The 17,637-nt window shown below is 46.2% G+C and overlaps 1 protein-coding gene across 4 annotated transcripts in view; it reads right to left on the bottom strand.

Moving 5' to 3' along the window:
- Window positions 1–943: 943 nt before the first annotated feature.
- The window catches only part of MBD5 (methyl-CpG binding domain protein 5), a 121,690-nt gene continuing 104,996 nt past the window's right edge, over window positions 944–17,637 (bottom strand). For all 4 annotated transcript variants that reach the window (XM_084209479.1, XM_084209477.1, XM_084209478.1 and 1 more), the window contains 5 exons: window positions 17,388–17,617; window positions 13,843–15,027; window positions 9,715–9,788; window positions 6,500–6,575; window positions 944–4,308 (listed from right to left, as the gene is read on the bottom strand). In XM_084209479.1, the coding sequence (XP_084065605.1) occupies window positions 4,237–4,308; window positions 6,500–6,575; window positions 9,715–9,788; window positions 13,843–15,027; window positions 17,388–17,617 (1,637 nt within the window). In that variant the 3' untranslated portion in view covers window positions 944–4,236. The remainder of the gene's footprint in view (window positions 4,309–6,499; window positions 6,576–9,714; window positions 9,789–13,842; window positions 15,028–17,387; window positions 17,618–17,637) is intronic.

Consider the following 17,637-nt stretch of genomic DNA (forward strand, 5'->3'; position numbering starts at 1 on the left):
CTGAAGGAGAGGTTGTAATTAATGCAGGATCACACCAGGCTGGTGGGAATTTTTGGGAGCTGTCTGCTCAGGCAGCATTTATGGCATCACCACCAACCCAGCCTGAGGCCCAGCAATATTTAAGGACATCACACAAGAGCGTGGAATTGCTCTTCATCCCTAGGAGCACGAGGATAACCAGACTCCAGGAGCGGGGCAGGAGTGCCTGGAGGGGTGTCTGTGGCCTTGGAAGTCCCTGCAGCTCCCAGGCTGCTGACCTGGGGACAGAACAATTTATCTTTTGTAGGATTTTTTTGGTTTTTAGCCTCCAGGTGTTTTCCGTCACTGACTGGAGCGCGGTGTGAACAGTGAGTATCGAGCTGAAGGATGTGTTTGGTGTTTGGGATTCCTGGAATCTCCTGCTTGGAGCACTGGGTGTTTTGGGGGGAATCCTGGCCCCTGGAGGTGCAGCTGCTTGCTCAGAGGGGTGGGATGGGGTGGATGGGAATGCCTGGGATGGGATCCTGGCTGGTGTGAGCAGGAGCCTCCGCAGCCGCCGGCTCCCTGAACTTACCCGTGGGACGCGGCGCCGCCGCCGAGGCCTCCCCGGAGCGCACGGACCACGGACAGACAGCGGGACTGCCTGGAACACTGCAAGGAATTCCCTTGGCTCTCGTGGGTTTAACTCAGCCTCACAGCTGTGGGTTGCTGCTTTAATTCCACAGCGGTGCCCGTGGCCCCGTTTAAGAGTGGGCATCCCATCGTGGCATCGAACAATCCGTCGGAAGACAAAGTCCCTGCCCCGAAGAGAACAGCACAGGAACTGTTTTTTCTGGTGATTTAATCATAATATTGACAACTTTATCAAAAATTACAAAACTGATATTAAAAAAATTCTCTAATTCTTAGTAAGACTAGAATGGGTTTTTTTAAAAAATAGAAAAGCACTTTTATGCTACGGCTCTTCTGGAATTCTCACATTACAACCCTACATAGCAAAATACAAACTGTAGCTAAGAAAGGTAATTCAGTCCTAAGGTAATTCAGTCCACCACGAGCCCTCTAATATCTCTAGACCATCAAACTCAGGGACTCCAAAAGGATTTCACATGACTTATAAACCTTCTGCAAAGATGATTTCGGAAAGACCTTGGAATTTGAAGTTTCTCTTAACCCCTAAAACCTTAGACTGTGAGGATAACAGACCTGGGACATCAGAGGTGGGGTGGGTTGTTTGGTTTTTTTTCCCTTTTTTAAAAATTATTTTTAAACTATGTGGATTTTTTTTTTTTTTTTTTTGCAGCTGATACCAGCCAGGAAGTTGAAAATATGAAGAAAATCCATCAAAAGAAATGAAAATATTTTAGTTTCGTTTCGTTTATGGTGTTCACACAACGCACCATAATAGAAAGAGGAATATTTCCTTTAATTTGAATGTCATCTGAATGACTCAACCACATTGTCACCCACTTAAGCAAAAGAAAGCATAATAAATAAATAAATAAATAGACAAGAATATGCAACACTTTACATCCTCAAGGAATCACGGCGTTCCCTAAATCTACCGAGGTCCTGATCGGCGTCGTGGGCTCGCTGTACTCAGCCACTTTCGGGTGATTGTGCCATGTTAATGACAAATCCAGTGGTGTTCCACTTTCCACAATGGAGTATTTTTTTTTTGTGTGTTTTTTTGTCTTTTTTATTTTTTTTCTCCACCTTTTAAATATAGGAATTCTCTCTTAAATTAGAAAGTAGGCAAAAAGTACTTTTTTTTTTTTAAATTTTCATTTTTAAGTCTTCTATTAGAAAAAATAGAGATTTATTAAACAAAAAATAATAAGGTAGAAAGAAGGGTTGGGCCTCCATCAAAAAAGTAGATTATGCTTTAATGCAAAGAGAAAGAAATGGCTCTATGGGCAAAATTCAAGTATGAGTGACCAGTTTTTTAATCGTAAAGTCGGTGCAACATTTCTTAAAATGTTACAACACTGCATGACCTGTAATGCTCACAATATTTACATTAACTGCTTACATGAAACCATAAAAACTCTAAAAGAGAAAAAAAAAAATTGGTATGGACTGAAACAAACTACTCCTAGCACCCACATCAATGCCATTATTAACCGAGGAAATCAAGTGCACGAGAATACTTTACATAATCTTAGGGATGTAAAGTAAGACAGCGGGGAGGGAGCACAGACCTAAGGGCCAAAGGAGACACAAACTCAGCTCTGGGACACGAAGCAGAGGGAGGAGGCAAAGGGGATCCCGAGGGAGAGGGGCTCCAGCGCTCGCCCACGCGCGGGTCGGGACGGGAAGAGCCGAGGGCCACCAGGACACGGCCCCGCGCCACGGGAGAACGGGGGCAGGCGGCCCCAAGAGCCCCGTGTGCAGGAGGAGCAGGAGGAGGAGGAGGAGGAGGAGGAGAGACAAATGAACCTGCCCGCGGAAGGGACCCCGCGACAGGAGCCAGCCCGGGAGCCCCGAGGTAGCTGCGAGCCCGGGCCCCGAGCCCCGCTGGCCAACGCTGCCCTGCGGCTCCCAGCGGCGGGACTCGGGCAAGAGGAGACGGAGCCGCGACCCTCGGGACCCCCGGGAGCCTCGGGATCCGGGAGGCTGCGCTGCCCGGGGTGCTGATCACTGCCAGTCCTTAGCCAGAGCCAGCGGGCTCGGGGAGAGGGGATCTGAGGTAAGCGGTGGTCCCGGCCCCAGGCGGGAGGAGAGGCTCCCGGGGCCGGGATGCGGCTGGGAGTTCTCTCGGGAAGCCTCGGCCAGGGGGTGCCGCGGCTCCCGGCACCGTCGCCACCGGCCGTGTGAAAAAGAAAAATGAAATCAAATGGAAAGAATGTTGTGCTACACTTCCGTTCGTTAATTTTATAATGGCTCATAGCTTTAGACTTTTAAATCTGTAGTGTATTAATTTTTTTTTCTACATATGTTTCACATTTCTCACTTAATATAACATAAATAATTTGGTTAATAGATTTAACCTGCGCATTTCAGCCACATTAATATATATAAGAATCTGTTAATGGTATAAATAATTCTTTTTAAATAAAATAAATCTGATATGTTACATAATACTGATAAAAATTACTGTTGCTAATAGTTTTGTAAGCCACCCTTAACTTTTTTTCTGGTTTAATACTGCGAGATGGATCCTGGGATTGCTTTTCCCGGAGCGTTGCCCTTTCATCCTTCTGCCAAACCAAAGGTAATCACCAGCAATCAATCCTGATCACTCCTGAAAGCAGGGCCTCTGCCCCCTTCCGAGGAAACACCGTGTTAATGACGTTAGATAATCAAAGCTAATTAACCTAGGGGGTGGTTGGAGGGGCTCAACGTTAGGGGGGATCGACTCTTTAGTTCCTCAGGTGGCTATGAAACTTCTCCTACAGAAATGGTTGACTAAAATCATCCCTCTACTCTTTTTTTTTGTCCTTTTTAATCAAATCTACAGCGTTCTACGTTCAAAGCTACGTAAATAAAAACGCAACCGAGGGGTTGCAGCCTTGGAATTGTTACTCAGAGCTGTGATCCCACATCCCGTTGGGAATCTGCGAGGCTGCGCTCTCCTAAAGGCCTGAACTGGAGTACAGCACTTCCAGGCAAGGTTCATTCCAAACAGACAGAGCAATGAACACTCAGTGGCGTGAAGTGGATGTCATAATTAAGGTATTACATAATCATGCCTTCTCTCTGCTGTTAAATACAAAAACAGCATCTTTTACATTATCATATAAAAGCATTTAGGCTGTATTTTTATTTATCACTTTACACTGGTAGTCTCTTGTATGTGTACTCAATAGAAACCAAAGAATTTTGTACACTATTTTTTGTACAATAAAAGATAAAGTGTGCATTAGGTACGCTTGTACATGACAATATTGTACAATATTTACAGTTCAGATATCACCATGAAATTCTGTATTATCTATATACACAATGAAAATTTCTCAGAAACATTTGGACTATTTCTTATAATCACAATTTTTAGTATTATAGAAAAAAAAATTTCAGTAATCATCTGACATTGTTACTGCAACCTTTCACGATTTCTGATTGGCTTATCCAGCAACCTCTATCCCTCCTAATCACCCAAAATCTGGTACCACTGCTCCTCGTGGTGCCCTGCCATGGCAGCGAGCTGTCTCCACAGAAATCCTGACAGAGCCACGTCTGGATCAATACCTACAGATAGACTCATGTGCACGTTCACTGTGATAAGGACTGGACCAGTAACAAAGACATTCAATGTTATCTAGAGATCTTCCTCCTCTTGAGTTTTGGAGGCTTCACTTGTCTGTCTCCCTGCGGGATTTGGTGGACCTAAAAATAAGTATATTCACAAGTTAGCAAAGGAATTGGTCAGAGACATCCAGGGGCTGCAGGAGGGCTCGAGGGGCTGTCAGGAACCAGCTCTGGGCATTTCACAGCTACACAGAACTAAGGGACTTCAACAACTCTGAGAAATGGGGAGGAAAAGGCTGATTCCATAACCTGGGCATCCCAAACCTTGGAGAGAGGCAGCAGCTGCAGTGGCTGGGAAACAACCCCTTAATCAGGGACTGGAACCCCAAAATCAGGGACTGAAACCCCCAAATCAAGGATTGAAACCTCCAAATCAGGAACTGAAACCCCCAAATCAAGGTTTGAAACCCCCAAATCAAGGATTGAAACCTTAAAATCAGGGACTGAAACCCCCTAATTGGGGACTGATGCCAAACTGCAATAATGGCAAATTTAGTGACAAACCTTCACACATTCTAGTGAGCAGTGATAAAATGTGGGGAGAAGATGGTGAGAAAATGCTGGTAATGGGAAACTGGAGAAGCCCAGCTCAGGGCTGTTATTAAGGAATGAGGGATGTCCAGGAAACTCTCTGTGTTTAGAAGGAAACACTGAATTCCCAGCTAATGCTGGGTGGATTTGAGAGCCAAGGTTTGGCATTGCTGGCTGCTCAGGAGAACCAGCCTGAGGAGGGGAGAGAGGAGGAGGAGGAAGGCTGAGCTGGTGTGGAATTCCACCACCATCTGTCGGCAGCAGCTGCAGCTCCCAGCACAGGATCCACCCTCAGCACTCCTGGGCTCCCTCCCGAGCTCTCCTGCCTCTGACATTCCTGCCCCCACTGCTCCTGCCAGAATTCCCTGCTGGAGCTGAGGATCCTGCTGGGGCTGAGCAGCAGGAGCTGCAAGTCACTAAAAAGAGCTGCTGATTCCCTGGAGTGCTTCTGGGAATGATAATCCCTGTGGAAAGCAGCCCTGGCCCCAAATTCTGTGCCCACAGAATGAAAGGATCAATCAAGGCACTGCAGGTCCAGTTTGGTGCCAGCAGAACCAGAGCAGCAAACCCAACCAAGAACTTCCCCTGAGCACTTCCTGCTGCTCCCAATGCCCAGAGCTTTGGATGTTCCTGGATTTATGGGTGGGAAAAGGAGGCAGCAGGATGGGCCAGCCCAGACACCCATCCCAGATCATTTGTGCAGACCAACAATCACCTCCTTCCAAAGGAGGGAAACACAACAAGGTTGTTTTAAATCAAAGCTCAAATCTCAGTTTGTTAAATTCAGTTTTAACAAAAGATTTGGTTGGGTTCTACTTAAAAGCTACTCAACAACTTCTTAAATATTTCTTGTTGGGTCTGAAATCAGCTCTAAGCCTTCAGTTCTTCAAATATATAAAGAAATATAAATATATTTCCCTTTTTATACTCCAGAAGCTCTAAAAGTGTTACTGTAACTTCCAAGCCTGCACATCTTCAGTCCTGAACACTGAATATCAGCAAAAAACCTTTTTTCCCCTGTGTTCAAACATTTTATAATTAATAATTTGAATAATTAATGACCAAATAGAAGATGTGGGAGGTTACATGTGCTGTGATGGGTTTGTTTTTTATTTTTAGGTGGGCTGCAATGAAATTACAGCCATGTTTTAGAAATAAAAATGAGGATATTTTATAAACCAAACTTGTTATTGGAAAAATGCTGCAGTAACACCATAACTGTAATTAGTGTGGAAAAACCACTCTTGCCTGTGATATTAGAAATATTCCTTTTTTTTTAACTTACCTTCTATGACAATATCTTTTATTTCTCATGGGGAAAAATGAATTCCAAGAGTTTTGCACTCTAAAGAAAGATGCTTTCAAATGTGTTTTCACTACCCTGCTACTCCAGCTGAGAAAGAAATGAGCCTGATTTTGTGTCAGTAACCAGAGGAACCCCCTGGAACAGGAGCAGGACTGGAACTCATCCAAGTATTATTAGGCTAGATGTGTAAATCTCTTTTGTCAAAAGCAATAAAATTTGCAATGCACTTAAAATCCTACAACTTTTCCCATTTCTCAGAACCATCAGACCTTTGCAAACAGTTTTTAATGCAGGGAAAATATTGAAAATTCCTCATTATTTCAGAAAATAAAACCAGGATTTGTTAGAAAGCCACCCCAAGCAAGCCTCCCCCAATGGACACACATGCAGAAACATGGAAAAGGAGAATATTCCCAAGGAAAAGGAACTTACATTCCCAGACATTTTGTCTAGTTCACTCATGGCCTCGTGTATAGCAGCTTCTAAATGGTTATTTAGCTTTCCACTCCTGGGGAGAAAAGATGAAAGGCATCAGTAATTCTTAAGGACAGAAAGAAAACCTGAGAAAAGTGAATAAAACACATGAATTCATTGGGGATGTTCTGACCCTGGAGCCTCCCAGGCTGGGAGCACAAGGAGGAAGGTCAGACCTGTAACAATATTGTGGAAAGGAAAGGTTTGTGCTGGGATTAAAGAAGAAAAGCTAAATATCCTTCAAACTTTCAATAAACTGCAATAATTCTCTCAAATATCCCCAGTTTGACCCTGGAATGGCAGCAACCCCCAGGCTGAGGGAGAGGTGGGCTGAAGGTTTCCTTCTTCCACCCCCAAACTGCCCCAGGTCCCAGGGCAGCTCCAAGCACTTTTCATTTCACAGGGACCATTCCATGGAGTCCCTTTGCTCCTGAAGGACTTTTCCCACTTGGACACGGTGCCAGGTCCTGTGTGGGTCTGAGGAAATGGGAGGAGGAGATGGAGGATGAGCAGAACCATGAGGGAAGGTGCTGGCACAGACAGACCCTGCTGGGACACCAGGCCTGTCCCTCACAGAGACACTGCCTATAAAAACCTTTTCCTTTCATTCACAGAATCCTGGAATGGGGTGGTTGGAAGAGATCTTAGAGCCCATCCCATCCATCCCCTGCCATGGGCAGGGACACCTCCCACTGCCCCAGGGTGCTGCAACCTGGCCTTGGACATTCCAGGTGCTTCTCTGGGCACCCTGTGCCAGGGCCTGCCCACCCTCCCAGGGCAGGATTCCTGCCCAATATCCAACTGAAATCAGCCCTGGAAGTTGGGGAGGCACTGGAAGCTTCACCAGCTCCCCCCTTGCTGCACCTCATGGCAGCAGGAGGGACACAGAGATGGCACTTCAGCCTGGCACAGCCCAGCAGGACAGGCGGGGATGGCAGGGAGGGGATGGGAGGTGGCACATTCCTGACTGGAGAGAAAGATGGGAACAGCCAGAGGAGCAGCAAAGGCCAGGAGAAGGAGCTGGGGCTGGCCCCTGGAGATGCTCTGTGTGCAGCAGGGATCACCCAGAGCCTGGCGAGGCAGAGCTGCACCAGGGCAGGCTCCAGCAGAGCAGTCACTGCCAGGTCTTCTGGAAAAATCCCTTCACCAGGATTTTCCCCTGGCAAGCTGAGAAGCCTCAGAGAAAAGGAAAACAATGATATCTCATTTGCTTCTCCTGTGCTTTGCTGCTTTGGGATGTGGTTGGAGATTGTTCACCCACAGGTGATTGTTCATGGGTTTCATGGGAGTGGTTTTCACTCTTTGGCCAGTCAGAGCCAAGCTGTGTCGAGGCTCTGGAGAGAGTCACGAGTTTCATTATTATCTCTTAGCCTTCTGTAATTCTTTAGTACAGTACAGTATTCTTAAATATAGTATCTTAAAATAATAAATCAGCCTTCTGAGAGCATGGAGTCAGACCCATCATTCCTTCCTGCCACGGGGCACCCCACAAATACAACAGAGCACACCTGGAGAGCTGAGGAAGCTGTGCCATGGCCTGTGGCACTCACAGAATTCTCTCTCCCAGGATTTTTCCTGAGGAAAGCAGTGAGAAGCTCAGAGAGAGAAGAGAAAACAATTCTTATCTCTATTTGCTGCTCCTGTTGTTTGGCACATGGGGAATGTTGGAGAGATTGTTTAGCAGAAGGGATTTGTTAATTGGACTCTGGTGATGGTTGTTCAGACTGATTGACCAATTAAAGCTGTGTTGTGACTCTCCAGAAAGGGTCACAAGTTCTTCTTTAGTATAGTTTAGTATTAATATAGTAGATAGTGTAATACAGTATAGCTTAATAAAACAATTGTTCAGCTTTCCAAATCATGGAGTCAAAGCTCATAATTCCCAGTCTGGGGGTCAATAATGGCCTGGGGAGCAAAGCAGGGACGTGGCTCCTGCAGGAACAGAAGGGCTGAGGTGGAACTGAGGCACAAAGAATTCATGGAATCATCAATTCCACGAGTTGTTGTGGAATGTGAACATCATTTCAAGGGCTTGGAGACCAATCCTGCTCTGCTGAACCAACCCTGGGCCTGTGTGATGAGCACTCTACATGCAGCAATTGCATTCAACACTAAATGTTAAAAAAAATTGATAAAAATCCAGTAGTACATCACAAACCAGAAAGAAACCCATGAACTTTGCCAGACAAATCTACAACAGGAATGGGGAAACCAGGAAATGTCCACCAAAGGATTCAAACCAGGAAGTAAGCTGAAATATGGAGAAAAACCTCTGTAAGGGCTGTAAAGCAGCAGTTTATGTCAGCTTTAACCACTTTAAATCTGCTCCTGCTGTCCTTCAGTCACTGACTTCACTTCAGGGACGTGAATAAATAACTGGGAAGTTGCCAGAAGCCCTTCTGAGTTCCTTTAATATCCAGGAAGGTATTTTGAGGGTGATGTTGGAAAAAACAGCCACCACCACTGTCTCACTGGTATAAAAATTCCTTCTCTTTGGCCCCGTGGGACACAGAAATAAAAGCAAAGCTCACCCCTTAAAAGGAGGGGAAGAGAGGGAATTATTTATTCCCTTTCAGCCTGTGGTCATTCAGAGCTGAGTTTAATTCTCACAGGTTTAAGAATGCATTTTCCCTATGCCAGTAAACAAGCACCATCATAGAACAAACCCAATCACAGCACAGTTCCTACTCTGTCATCCTTTTAAAGATGTCTAGAGGGTTTTTTTCCCCCCCAAATTCAATAATTTTCCTTTTTTTGCCCATCCTGATGCTTCATGTCCCAGTATCTGCTGTTTACAGTTTTTCTGTGCTGGTATTTGTCACTAAAAGGTGAAAGTTGGCCAAACTGGAGTGAGCCAGAGCTCAGCCACAAATGCTGCAGTGGAATAAAGGGGATTTCTCACAATAACCCTGGCAGAAGGAAGGAGGTCAGGTCTGGTTAGAAAGTGCTTTGGGCAGGAGAGCTTTGATGGGATGAATTTCTGCTGCTGGAGCTCAGGAGTGCCCCCAGGAGCTCCCGCACGGGGAATTTCACCGAGATGCACCCGGAACGCCTCAGATCCCAGAAACAACAGGAGGAATCCCAAGGAGTGAAGGCCTCAGCTGGGCTGAGCTGCCCAGGAGGGCCCAGAGGAAGGGAATGACTGGATATGGGGGGAGGCAGGATGGACTCACTTCCTGTTCCTTTTCCTGGCGCGGCTGAACGCCTCCAGCCCCTCCGTTAGTGTCTTCAGCTTCTCCGGCTCCACCTGGGGAAGGGATGGACACCACACCTCGTTACCCAGCGCAGCAAACCCCCCTTCCTGCTCTGCCAGTCCAGGGATGCCCCTCCAGCAGGGCAGCAACACCACCTGGAGCTCCCCACTCCCCCCACATCCATCCACCACTGGGATTTCTCACAGCAGCAACAGAACCCCAAATTCGGGACATTTATGGCAACAAAAATGAGGAGAAGAATCTTTTACAGACTTTTCTTGGCAGTGCTGGTGGAATCTCCCACTCAGCACTTGCTTTCCCACATGGACTTTACAGCTGGAATTCTGAGTGCCCGGGAATGATGATCCCATTTTGACACCAAGGTGTTCCCATCACCGCCAGCTCCCAGGTGAGGAATTCCAGATCTCTGCTCAACTCATGGCACGGCCAAATCCATTCCCATTGCAGAAGGAAATCCTTCTTTGCCTTCTCAATCCAGGAATCTTCACCAGAGCTTTATTTGTTTGTCTTAAAACCAGTTATTTTAATTATTTTGTATTTTTCTTTAGCGATCAGGGATGAATTTGTGCTCAAGAGAAATGGGAATTTAAATCTTGAATATTTTAACTGAAGCAATTTCAACCACTGTGTGGGCACCAGTAAGTCCCAGTGTAAACAATACAAGCAGAAAATTAATTATAACATCTCTATAATTTCAGCATTTGCATCTCAAAACATGAAGCCACATCTCCCTATTATTTTGATCTGGCTCAGACATTCCTGCTGGTAAAAACAACAAAATCAGATATTTAGAACACATCAACCTAAGGAAAAGAAACAGTTCAGCTCCTGTTTCTTTGCTACATCTTACTTGACATTTTACATAAATACAAATGTTTGAGTGTGTGACTATACACAACCTGGAAGTGAAGTGGGAATGCAAATCCCCTCCAAATTCAGCCTTCCAATTCCTAAATAATTTCTATCACCACAGATCTGACGTGTGGACACGACAAGGTGGAGGTAATGAGTGAGCAGTTGCCAATATCTCTTGAAATAAGGCCCAAAATTACACATTCAGACCAGATTTCAATGTCTTGAAGTCACACCTGTGCTAAAGAAATTGGGAATGTGCTGATCCAGGCACTTCAGGAGTCATTAATGGGGAGAGCTGCACTTGGGGAGCTGAGATTTCAATTTTCATGAAATAAATTCAATTATGCCACAAATTGTAGCATTTTTCCCTTAAAACCTGCTCACTTTTAATGCAAATATTTCCAATAACCCCTCCCCTCACTGGAATTTGGAAGAACACAAATTCAGAAGAAATTGAGAACTTGGGGAGCTTTTCTAAGGAGAGAAAAGGAATTTTTCCTATCCATGATAGAAATGTGGAACAAACACATAAGGAACAAACTGCCAAGGGCTGCCAGGAGAGAAATTGCAAAGTTCCATGTAAATAATGTTATCAAGAATTAACATCATTTTTGGGAAACAAAGGACCTCTTAAAGTAACAAAAAAAATCTTCATTATTGGCATTTTGTGATGGTTATACATTAAAAAACACTTGGGGGTTTTGGGAAGTATCAAATTGCTACAGAACAGGGCATGGAAAGCAACTCCAACAAAAATAACAATTAATAATCATCAATATCAACAGCACATCACACACAGATGGGAGGAATCCTCCCTGTTCTACCTGCAGCACCAGAAAAGCCCAGTTTAACCAGCCCAGTTTAACCAGGCCCAGTTTAACCAGCCCAGTTTAACCCCTGGAAAGTCACACTGAGAGCAGGATTTGCCCTGGTAAAATTCACCATGAAAAGCTCCCATAAAACCTTTGATTGCTCTGGTCCTGTTCAGGTGATGAATGAAAACCAAGGAGGGTAATAATCAAATTAATTGCTTAATGAGATACAACTCCTCTGGTTTGGGAGTAGACTCAGGCTTGCTCCTTTTCTTTCCAGAAATTTCTGCTGCACTTCCTCGGGCCCCTCTAATTTCCAGCAGCCAAAAACCAAGGAAAGGAAGTGCAAAATTCCTGCTTTTCCTCTCTGGATCCTCCAAACAGAGGAGGATTAAATCCCATTAAATACCTGAATGCCCAAAGTCTTTCGAATGGAAACCAAAATCAAATCATAAACAATCTAAAAAGCAGAGAATTTACAATCCCAACAACAAATTAATGTAACACAGGGTCACATTTGGTTTTACAAAGACTTTAAAGATGTTTTCAGGAAGCTCCAGAGAAAAAGGAATTTTCCCAAGTGCTGCAGGTGACTCCCACCATGGGCTGGTGCAGAATTCCTGAAGAACATTTGGCTTTCAAGGGTGTTTCTTTGTGGTTTTCCAGGTGATTCCTTCTGGTCTGGTGCGGGTTTTTCCCTGTGTATCCCACCTTCCACCCTCAGCTCCTGCCCTTTGGAATGGCTGCTCACCCCACACTTCTTGATGGAGGAATTAAACACATTTCTTCCATATTTAAACTTAAAAAGATTAATTCAAGGTGATGTGATGCCAGAGGTGATCCATGATGTGGGAATTCCTCATGGAGAACTTGGACTGGTCTCCACCTTGCTGTGAGCATTCCAAGGATCTGCTTCCCTGGTTTTGTGTTCAGTATCCAATACAATGGGTGCCACTGGATTTAACAGAATTCCCACACAAGGCACAGAAACCCCACCCCAAAGGTCTGACAGAACCAACAGCACATTCTGGGAGCCACAGATGAGGGAGGAAACATGAAACTGCTCAGGAATGCAGGCAAGGAAATTCCCCTCTTTACACAAGTAAACCTTTCATGTCTATGAAACATTCACAGAGATTTGGACACACGGATTCTGTCCATCCATAAAAGAATGGGAATGTTGTTCCTGTGCTCCTGACTCAGACAGGGATACTGAACATGGAATTCTTCCAGTTTTGTTTCATCCCTAAAAGTTTGTGATTTTCTCCTGTGCCTCCACTCCCTAACCTGACTTGTAACTCAGGGCTCTGAGCTTCCTGAGGGATGAGCTCTGAAATGCTGTCCTGGTTTGGGCTGGGATGGATTAATCCATGGAAAGCTCTGGAATATTCACCTGACTGAAGTTCTCCTGCTCTGGGGGTGCACCCACAGGGGAGGAGCATGCAGGATTTACAGCTCCAGTGGGGAGGGACTGGGATGGAATTCCCAGAGCAGCTGGGGCTGTCCCTGGATCCCTGGAATGTCCAAGGCCAGGCTGGACAGGGCTTGGAGCAGCCTGGGACGCTGGGAGGTGTCCCTGCCATGGCAGGGGTGGGATGGGATGGGATGGGCTTCTTGTCCCTTCTCTCCTCTGGGTATCTGCTCCTGGCTGAATTTTGGGGAAAGAACACTGCTCCAACCCACTCCCCTCAGTTTTAAGTGATTTCATTTCTTTGTGTCACTGACAAACCCCTATTTCCTTAAATCTCCACTTTCTGCTTGTGCATTTTAAAAATTTTTAATATTTATAGGCGGAAGACGTGCAGCATTTTGTAAGAACTACAAAGATAAAATGTGACACGAGCAGTGGAGACCAGATTTGAGAATATTTTTCATAATAACATTACCAATAACTCCTTGATAACTGCATTTCCTGTATATTCCCCAACAAGCAGGCGATTTATTAACACAAAAGAAGAATTTTAGTATGAAAGACCAAATTGGAACACTTTCCTTATTACTAAATGATGATCAAAACCTCCTTTAGAGTTGGAAATGTGCGTGCATTTCCTGTGAGAAGTGTGTGTCAATCAGCAAGATTTCACTCATTAAAGATTCCTCAATCTGATGAGGCCACTTCTCCTTTTTGCAGTTTCAGCACTTTCAGGTATTTCTGTCTCAGATGCTTTGGACACAGCCAGGAATTTGTCTGAGCACACCACGTAAGTGAGAACCACTTCTTGTTAACACCAAAAAATCACTTAGCAAAGCCCAAACCTAACCTGTCTCATAGCCCTGGCAGGAAATGAAGGGGAAATTCAGCTCTACAAGCTACAGCTAGGAAAAAAAGCCATTTGTGCTGCTAAAAGAAGAGACAAAATAAAGACAAAATTTTGATTTGTGTGCCGGCGGGGGGGGAGAGAGAGAGACATAAATATACCTTCCCCTCCTCAGCGTTCTGTTGGCATGAATTGTGAACCTCTTCTTCTCTGCCAAGTTTGCCAGGCCAGGAAGTGAGTCCTTTGATCTGGCCCCAGACCAAGTCGCCCACGTTAAACGTCCTGGGCCTGTAGTGGATGAGCTCGTGGGACGAGGGCGACTCGGGGTTCCGCAGCTCCTCCTCGCTGCTGATGCTCTTAGCATCCGAGGGGCTGGGCACGCACCCGTTAATGCTTTTGGCATTAAAATCTCCATTGTAATGGATGTAGTCTTTCACTAAGGAACTCTCCAAGCTATTGGAGGAACTGGGAGATTGCTCTTCCAGGATCAGGTCTTGTTTGGAAGCGTTGAGCAACTCCCCGAAGGCCCTGTTGGGCTGCGGGCGGTTCCCGTTGATGTGTGCACATCGTTCCACAGTGTTCTCCAGTCTTTCCTTGAAGCTCATCATAGTTCTTTTGTAATTGTTATACCTGAAATTCTCCTCCAGCGCTTTCTCGCTCTGACAGTTCCGCTGCGCCAGCAGGGCCTGGTGCTGCTCCCCCTGCAGCAGCGCCGAGACGTTGTTGGGCCTCTCGTGGCACGGGCTGCCGTGGACGTGGGCCGAGTGCTCCAGGAACTCCTCGCATTTCCACCTGCCGATCTCCCCCGCGGGGCTCTGCTCCCCTTCCCACTGCTTTTTGGGCGTGTTACAGGCGGCTGCTTTGTAATACTCGTAGCCGTCCCCCTCGCCGGAGCTCTTGCCGTGCTCCGAGCCCTTGGGGCCCCGCGCGCCGCGCCCGCCCCGGCCGCGCCCCTCGTGCTCGGCGCCGCGGCCGTGGATGGCGCCGGACAGGTTCAGGGGGTCCCCGATGGAGGCTGTGAAGGCACTCATGGCACTCAGGGCGGGGATGGGGCTCGGCTGCGTGGAGCTGGAGGCGGCCGTGGTGATCACCACCGGCACCCCCTTGCTGGCCGCGTCCACCACCGCCTTGTAGATGGCGTCCACCGAGGCGTCGCCCGCGGCCGCGGCGGCGTTGGGGGCGTCCTTGGCCTGCTGGCCCAGGGAGGGGTCAGGTCTCTGCTGCAGCTCGCAGGGGGGCTCCTGGAAGGGAGGAAGGAGAGCGCTGGAGCTCTCGGGAACCGGCGCCATGCCCATCTGGGTGATCATTCTTTTGTTGAGGACGGCGGCGTCTTCCTGCATCCTCACCTGGGGAAAGGAGAGACAAGGTGGGGATTGCTGGCTGAACTGCAGCTGGAGTTCAGCAGATGAACTCTGTGGTTATTCACTGTAGCACATTTCTTTTTGTTATACACCAGGTACAAACTGAACAGGGTAGAGAGGGAATTAAAAGCCTGATTTAGAGGACAACAAAGCCACTGTCTCAGGCTTTGTGTCAGCAGGCTCCTGGTTTCTCTCAAGTCCTAAACAACTTCACCAAGTTCAGTACTCCTGATACAGAGGCACAGAATGGTTTGGGTGGAAAGGGACATCAAAGGCCACCCAGTGCCACACCCCACCACAGGCAGGGACACCTCCCACTGTCCCAGGCTGCTCCAAGTCCTGTCCAACCTGGCCTTGGACACTTCCAGGGATCCAGGGGCAGCCACAGCTGCTCTGGGCACCTGTGCCAGGGCTTCCTCACCCTCCCAGCCAGGAATTCCTTCCCAATATTCCACCCAAATCTCCCCTCTGGCAGTCTGAACCCATCCCTCCTTGTCCTGTCCCTCCAGTCCCTCTCCAGCCACTGGAGGATGCTCTGAGGCCTCCCAGGAGCATGCCCTTCTCCAGCTGAGCTGATCTAATCCAGCCTCCTGCTGGAGCACAGGATCACAGCCAGGTGGGCTCTGTGCATCTCCAGAGGAGGAGAGACCTCAACTCCACAACCTCTGAGTTCTGCTCTTAACTCCTTTTCTTTCCTTCCCAGACCCCAGCATTGCTTCTGTCCCTGGGTGCTCCTCAAGGAATTCCTGAATGCCACCACTGTGCTTCTGGAATTGCTCCACAATCCTATTTTCCCCTTTGCTGTGTGCCTTTCCCATGAGACCTCCAGGCCCCAATATCCCAGACCCCTGTGCTCTAAGCTGTGAGAAATGGATTTATAAAGAATTTTTAAAATTTGATAGAAAGTTTATATAGTTTTGTATATGTGTATGTAAATACTGAGATAAGGGGTGTTGACTCAAGAAGATCATTATCTATGGAATGGAGATGATATTGTTGGGAGAAAGATTGAATTAGAATTAAGTTTTAAAATATGGTTTTGTAAAAAGATCAGATATTTTAGAGAATTAGAATTGTGAAAGATGTATTGTAGTAAGATTATGTGGGAAAAAAAGATGAGTATTAGAAGTAATAGTAATATTGTGTAGTAAAAGTTAATAAGTTAAAAAATATTTATAAAGTATTGTAAGTAAGAAATAAGTTCGTTTTTAATGGAATAGTATTGAGTTTTATATTTTTTGTGTTTTTTTTATTTATTGAGATTAATAATAGAATAAAATCTTTTAAAAAGTAAAACTAAGAAAACCAACAGTAAGTCACAGCAAACTGGCACCTCCAGATTCAACCACCTGAGCTTTTCCTACTCCTTGTCACACCCACAGGCAGGGAACACAATGTCAACAAGAGCATTCCAACAAAACCTGCAAAAACCACATGGAAAATATTCCCAAAGCCCTTTAACTACTTCCTACTATAACTGGAAATGGGACACAAAAAATTACCGGGCTAAAGCCACCAGAATTCCTACAAGACAGGGAACAGGCAGAGAACTGAGATTTTCCAGGGGAATTTCTCCCCAGCTCCTTTTTCCTCCTGGAAGGGTGGAAGCACTGCCTGGCCCCTCTGCTGTCCCCTCCTCACACCTGCACTTCTGCAGCAATGCTGAGGAACAACAAATCCCTACCTGCACCCGGGGTCTGCCCCCTGCTTTTGCTCTGTTGGTGCCCCACCTGAATGAGGAGTAACTGTGTGATGTGGAGAGCAGGCCAGTCTCATTTTTGCCCAGTTTGCCATTGTTTGTTCACTCCCATCCCTGTTTATCCAGGCTGCACAGTCTCCATCACAGCTCTTCCCTCCCACTGCAGTGGGAATACGAGAGGACTGGTGCACACAGTCACTCAGAACAACTTATCAATTACTAATTATTAATTCTAATTACTGCAAAGTGCTATCAGTATTTATTTCTCGCTGCTGAATTATCAGAATGGGCCAAACAGGAATTTAGGATAATTTCTGTGGGATGGAAAAGTGATCTGTTAAAATTCTGTAGTGATTGTCAGCACGGAGAGGAACTTTTTTCAATACAAGCAGCATAACTCTTTCCAAAGCAACTAAACCCAATTCCTAAGGAGAAAGGGATAAAATTTCAATAACAAATGGTCCTGATTTGCAAAATCCACCAGCTACTGAAAGAATATATTCTATGTAATAAATGTATTTACATTCATGTAATTATAGAAATGATCTTGTCCTAATCAGCAAAGAAACCCAAACCCTGGAGGATGGAATTTTACCTCCTGAGAGCTGCACACTTGCTTGAATACTGATTTACTTTTGTTTTCTACCTGGAAATTCTGGAACAGACACGCCATGGGGTTTGGGTTGTTGGCTGGGCCAGGGATTTGGGGCTGGCCTTGAAAGCCCTGCACGTTCTGGTAGCCCTGGAGAAGGTGCTGCTGCTGCTGCTGCTGCTGCTGCTGCTGATTTGAAGGAAACATCTGATTGTTGTTGAGGAGTGACTGGAGATGGCTGAGCTGATGGTTGTTCAGAGTAGTGTTCAGAGATGACATTTCCCCTGCAAGGCAAGCACAGGCA

Source organism: Fringilla coelebs, assembly GCF_963513975.1.
Source record: "Fringilla coelebs genome assembly, chromosome: 7".
Lineage (NCBI taxonomy): Eukaryota > Metazoa > Chordata > Aves > Passeriformes > Fringillidae > Fringilla > Fringilla coelebs.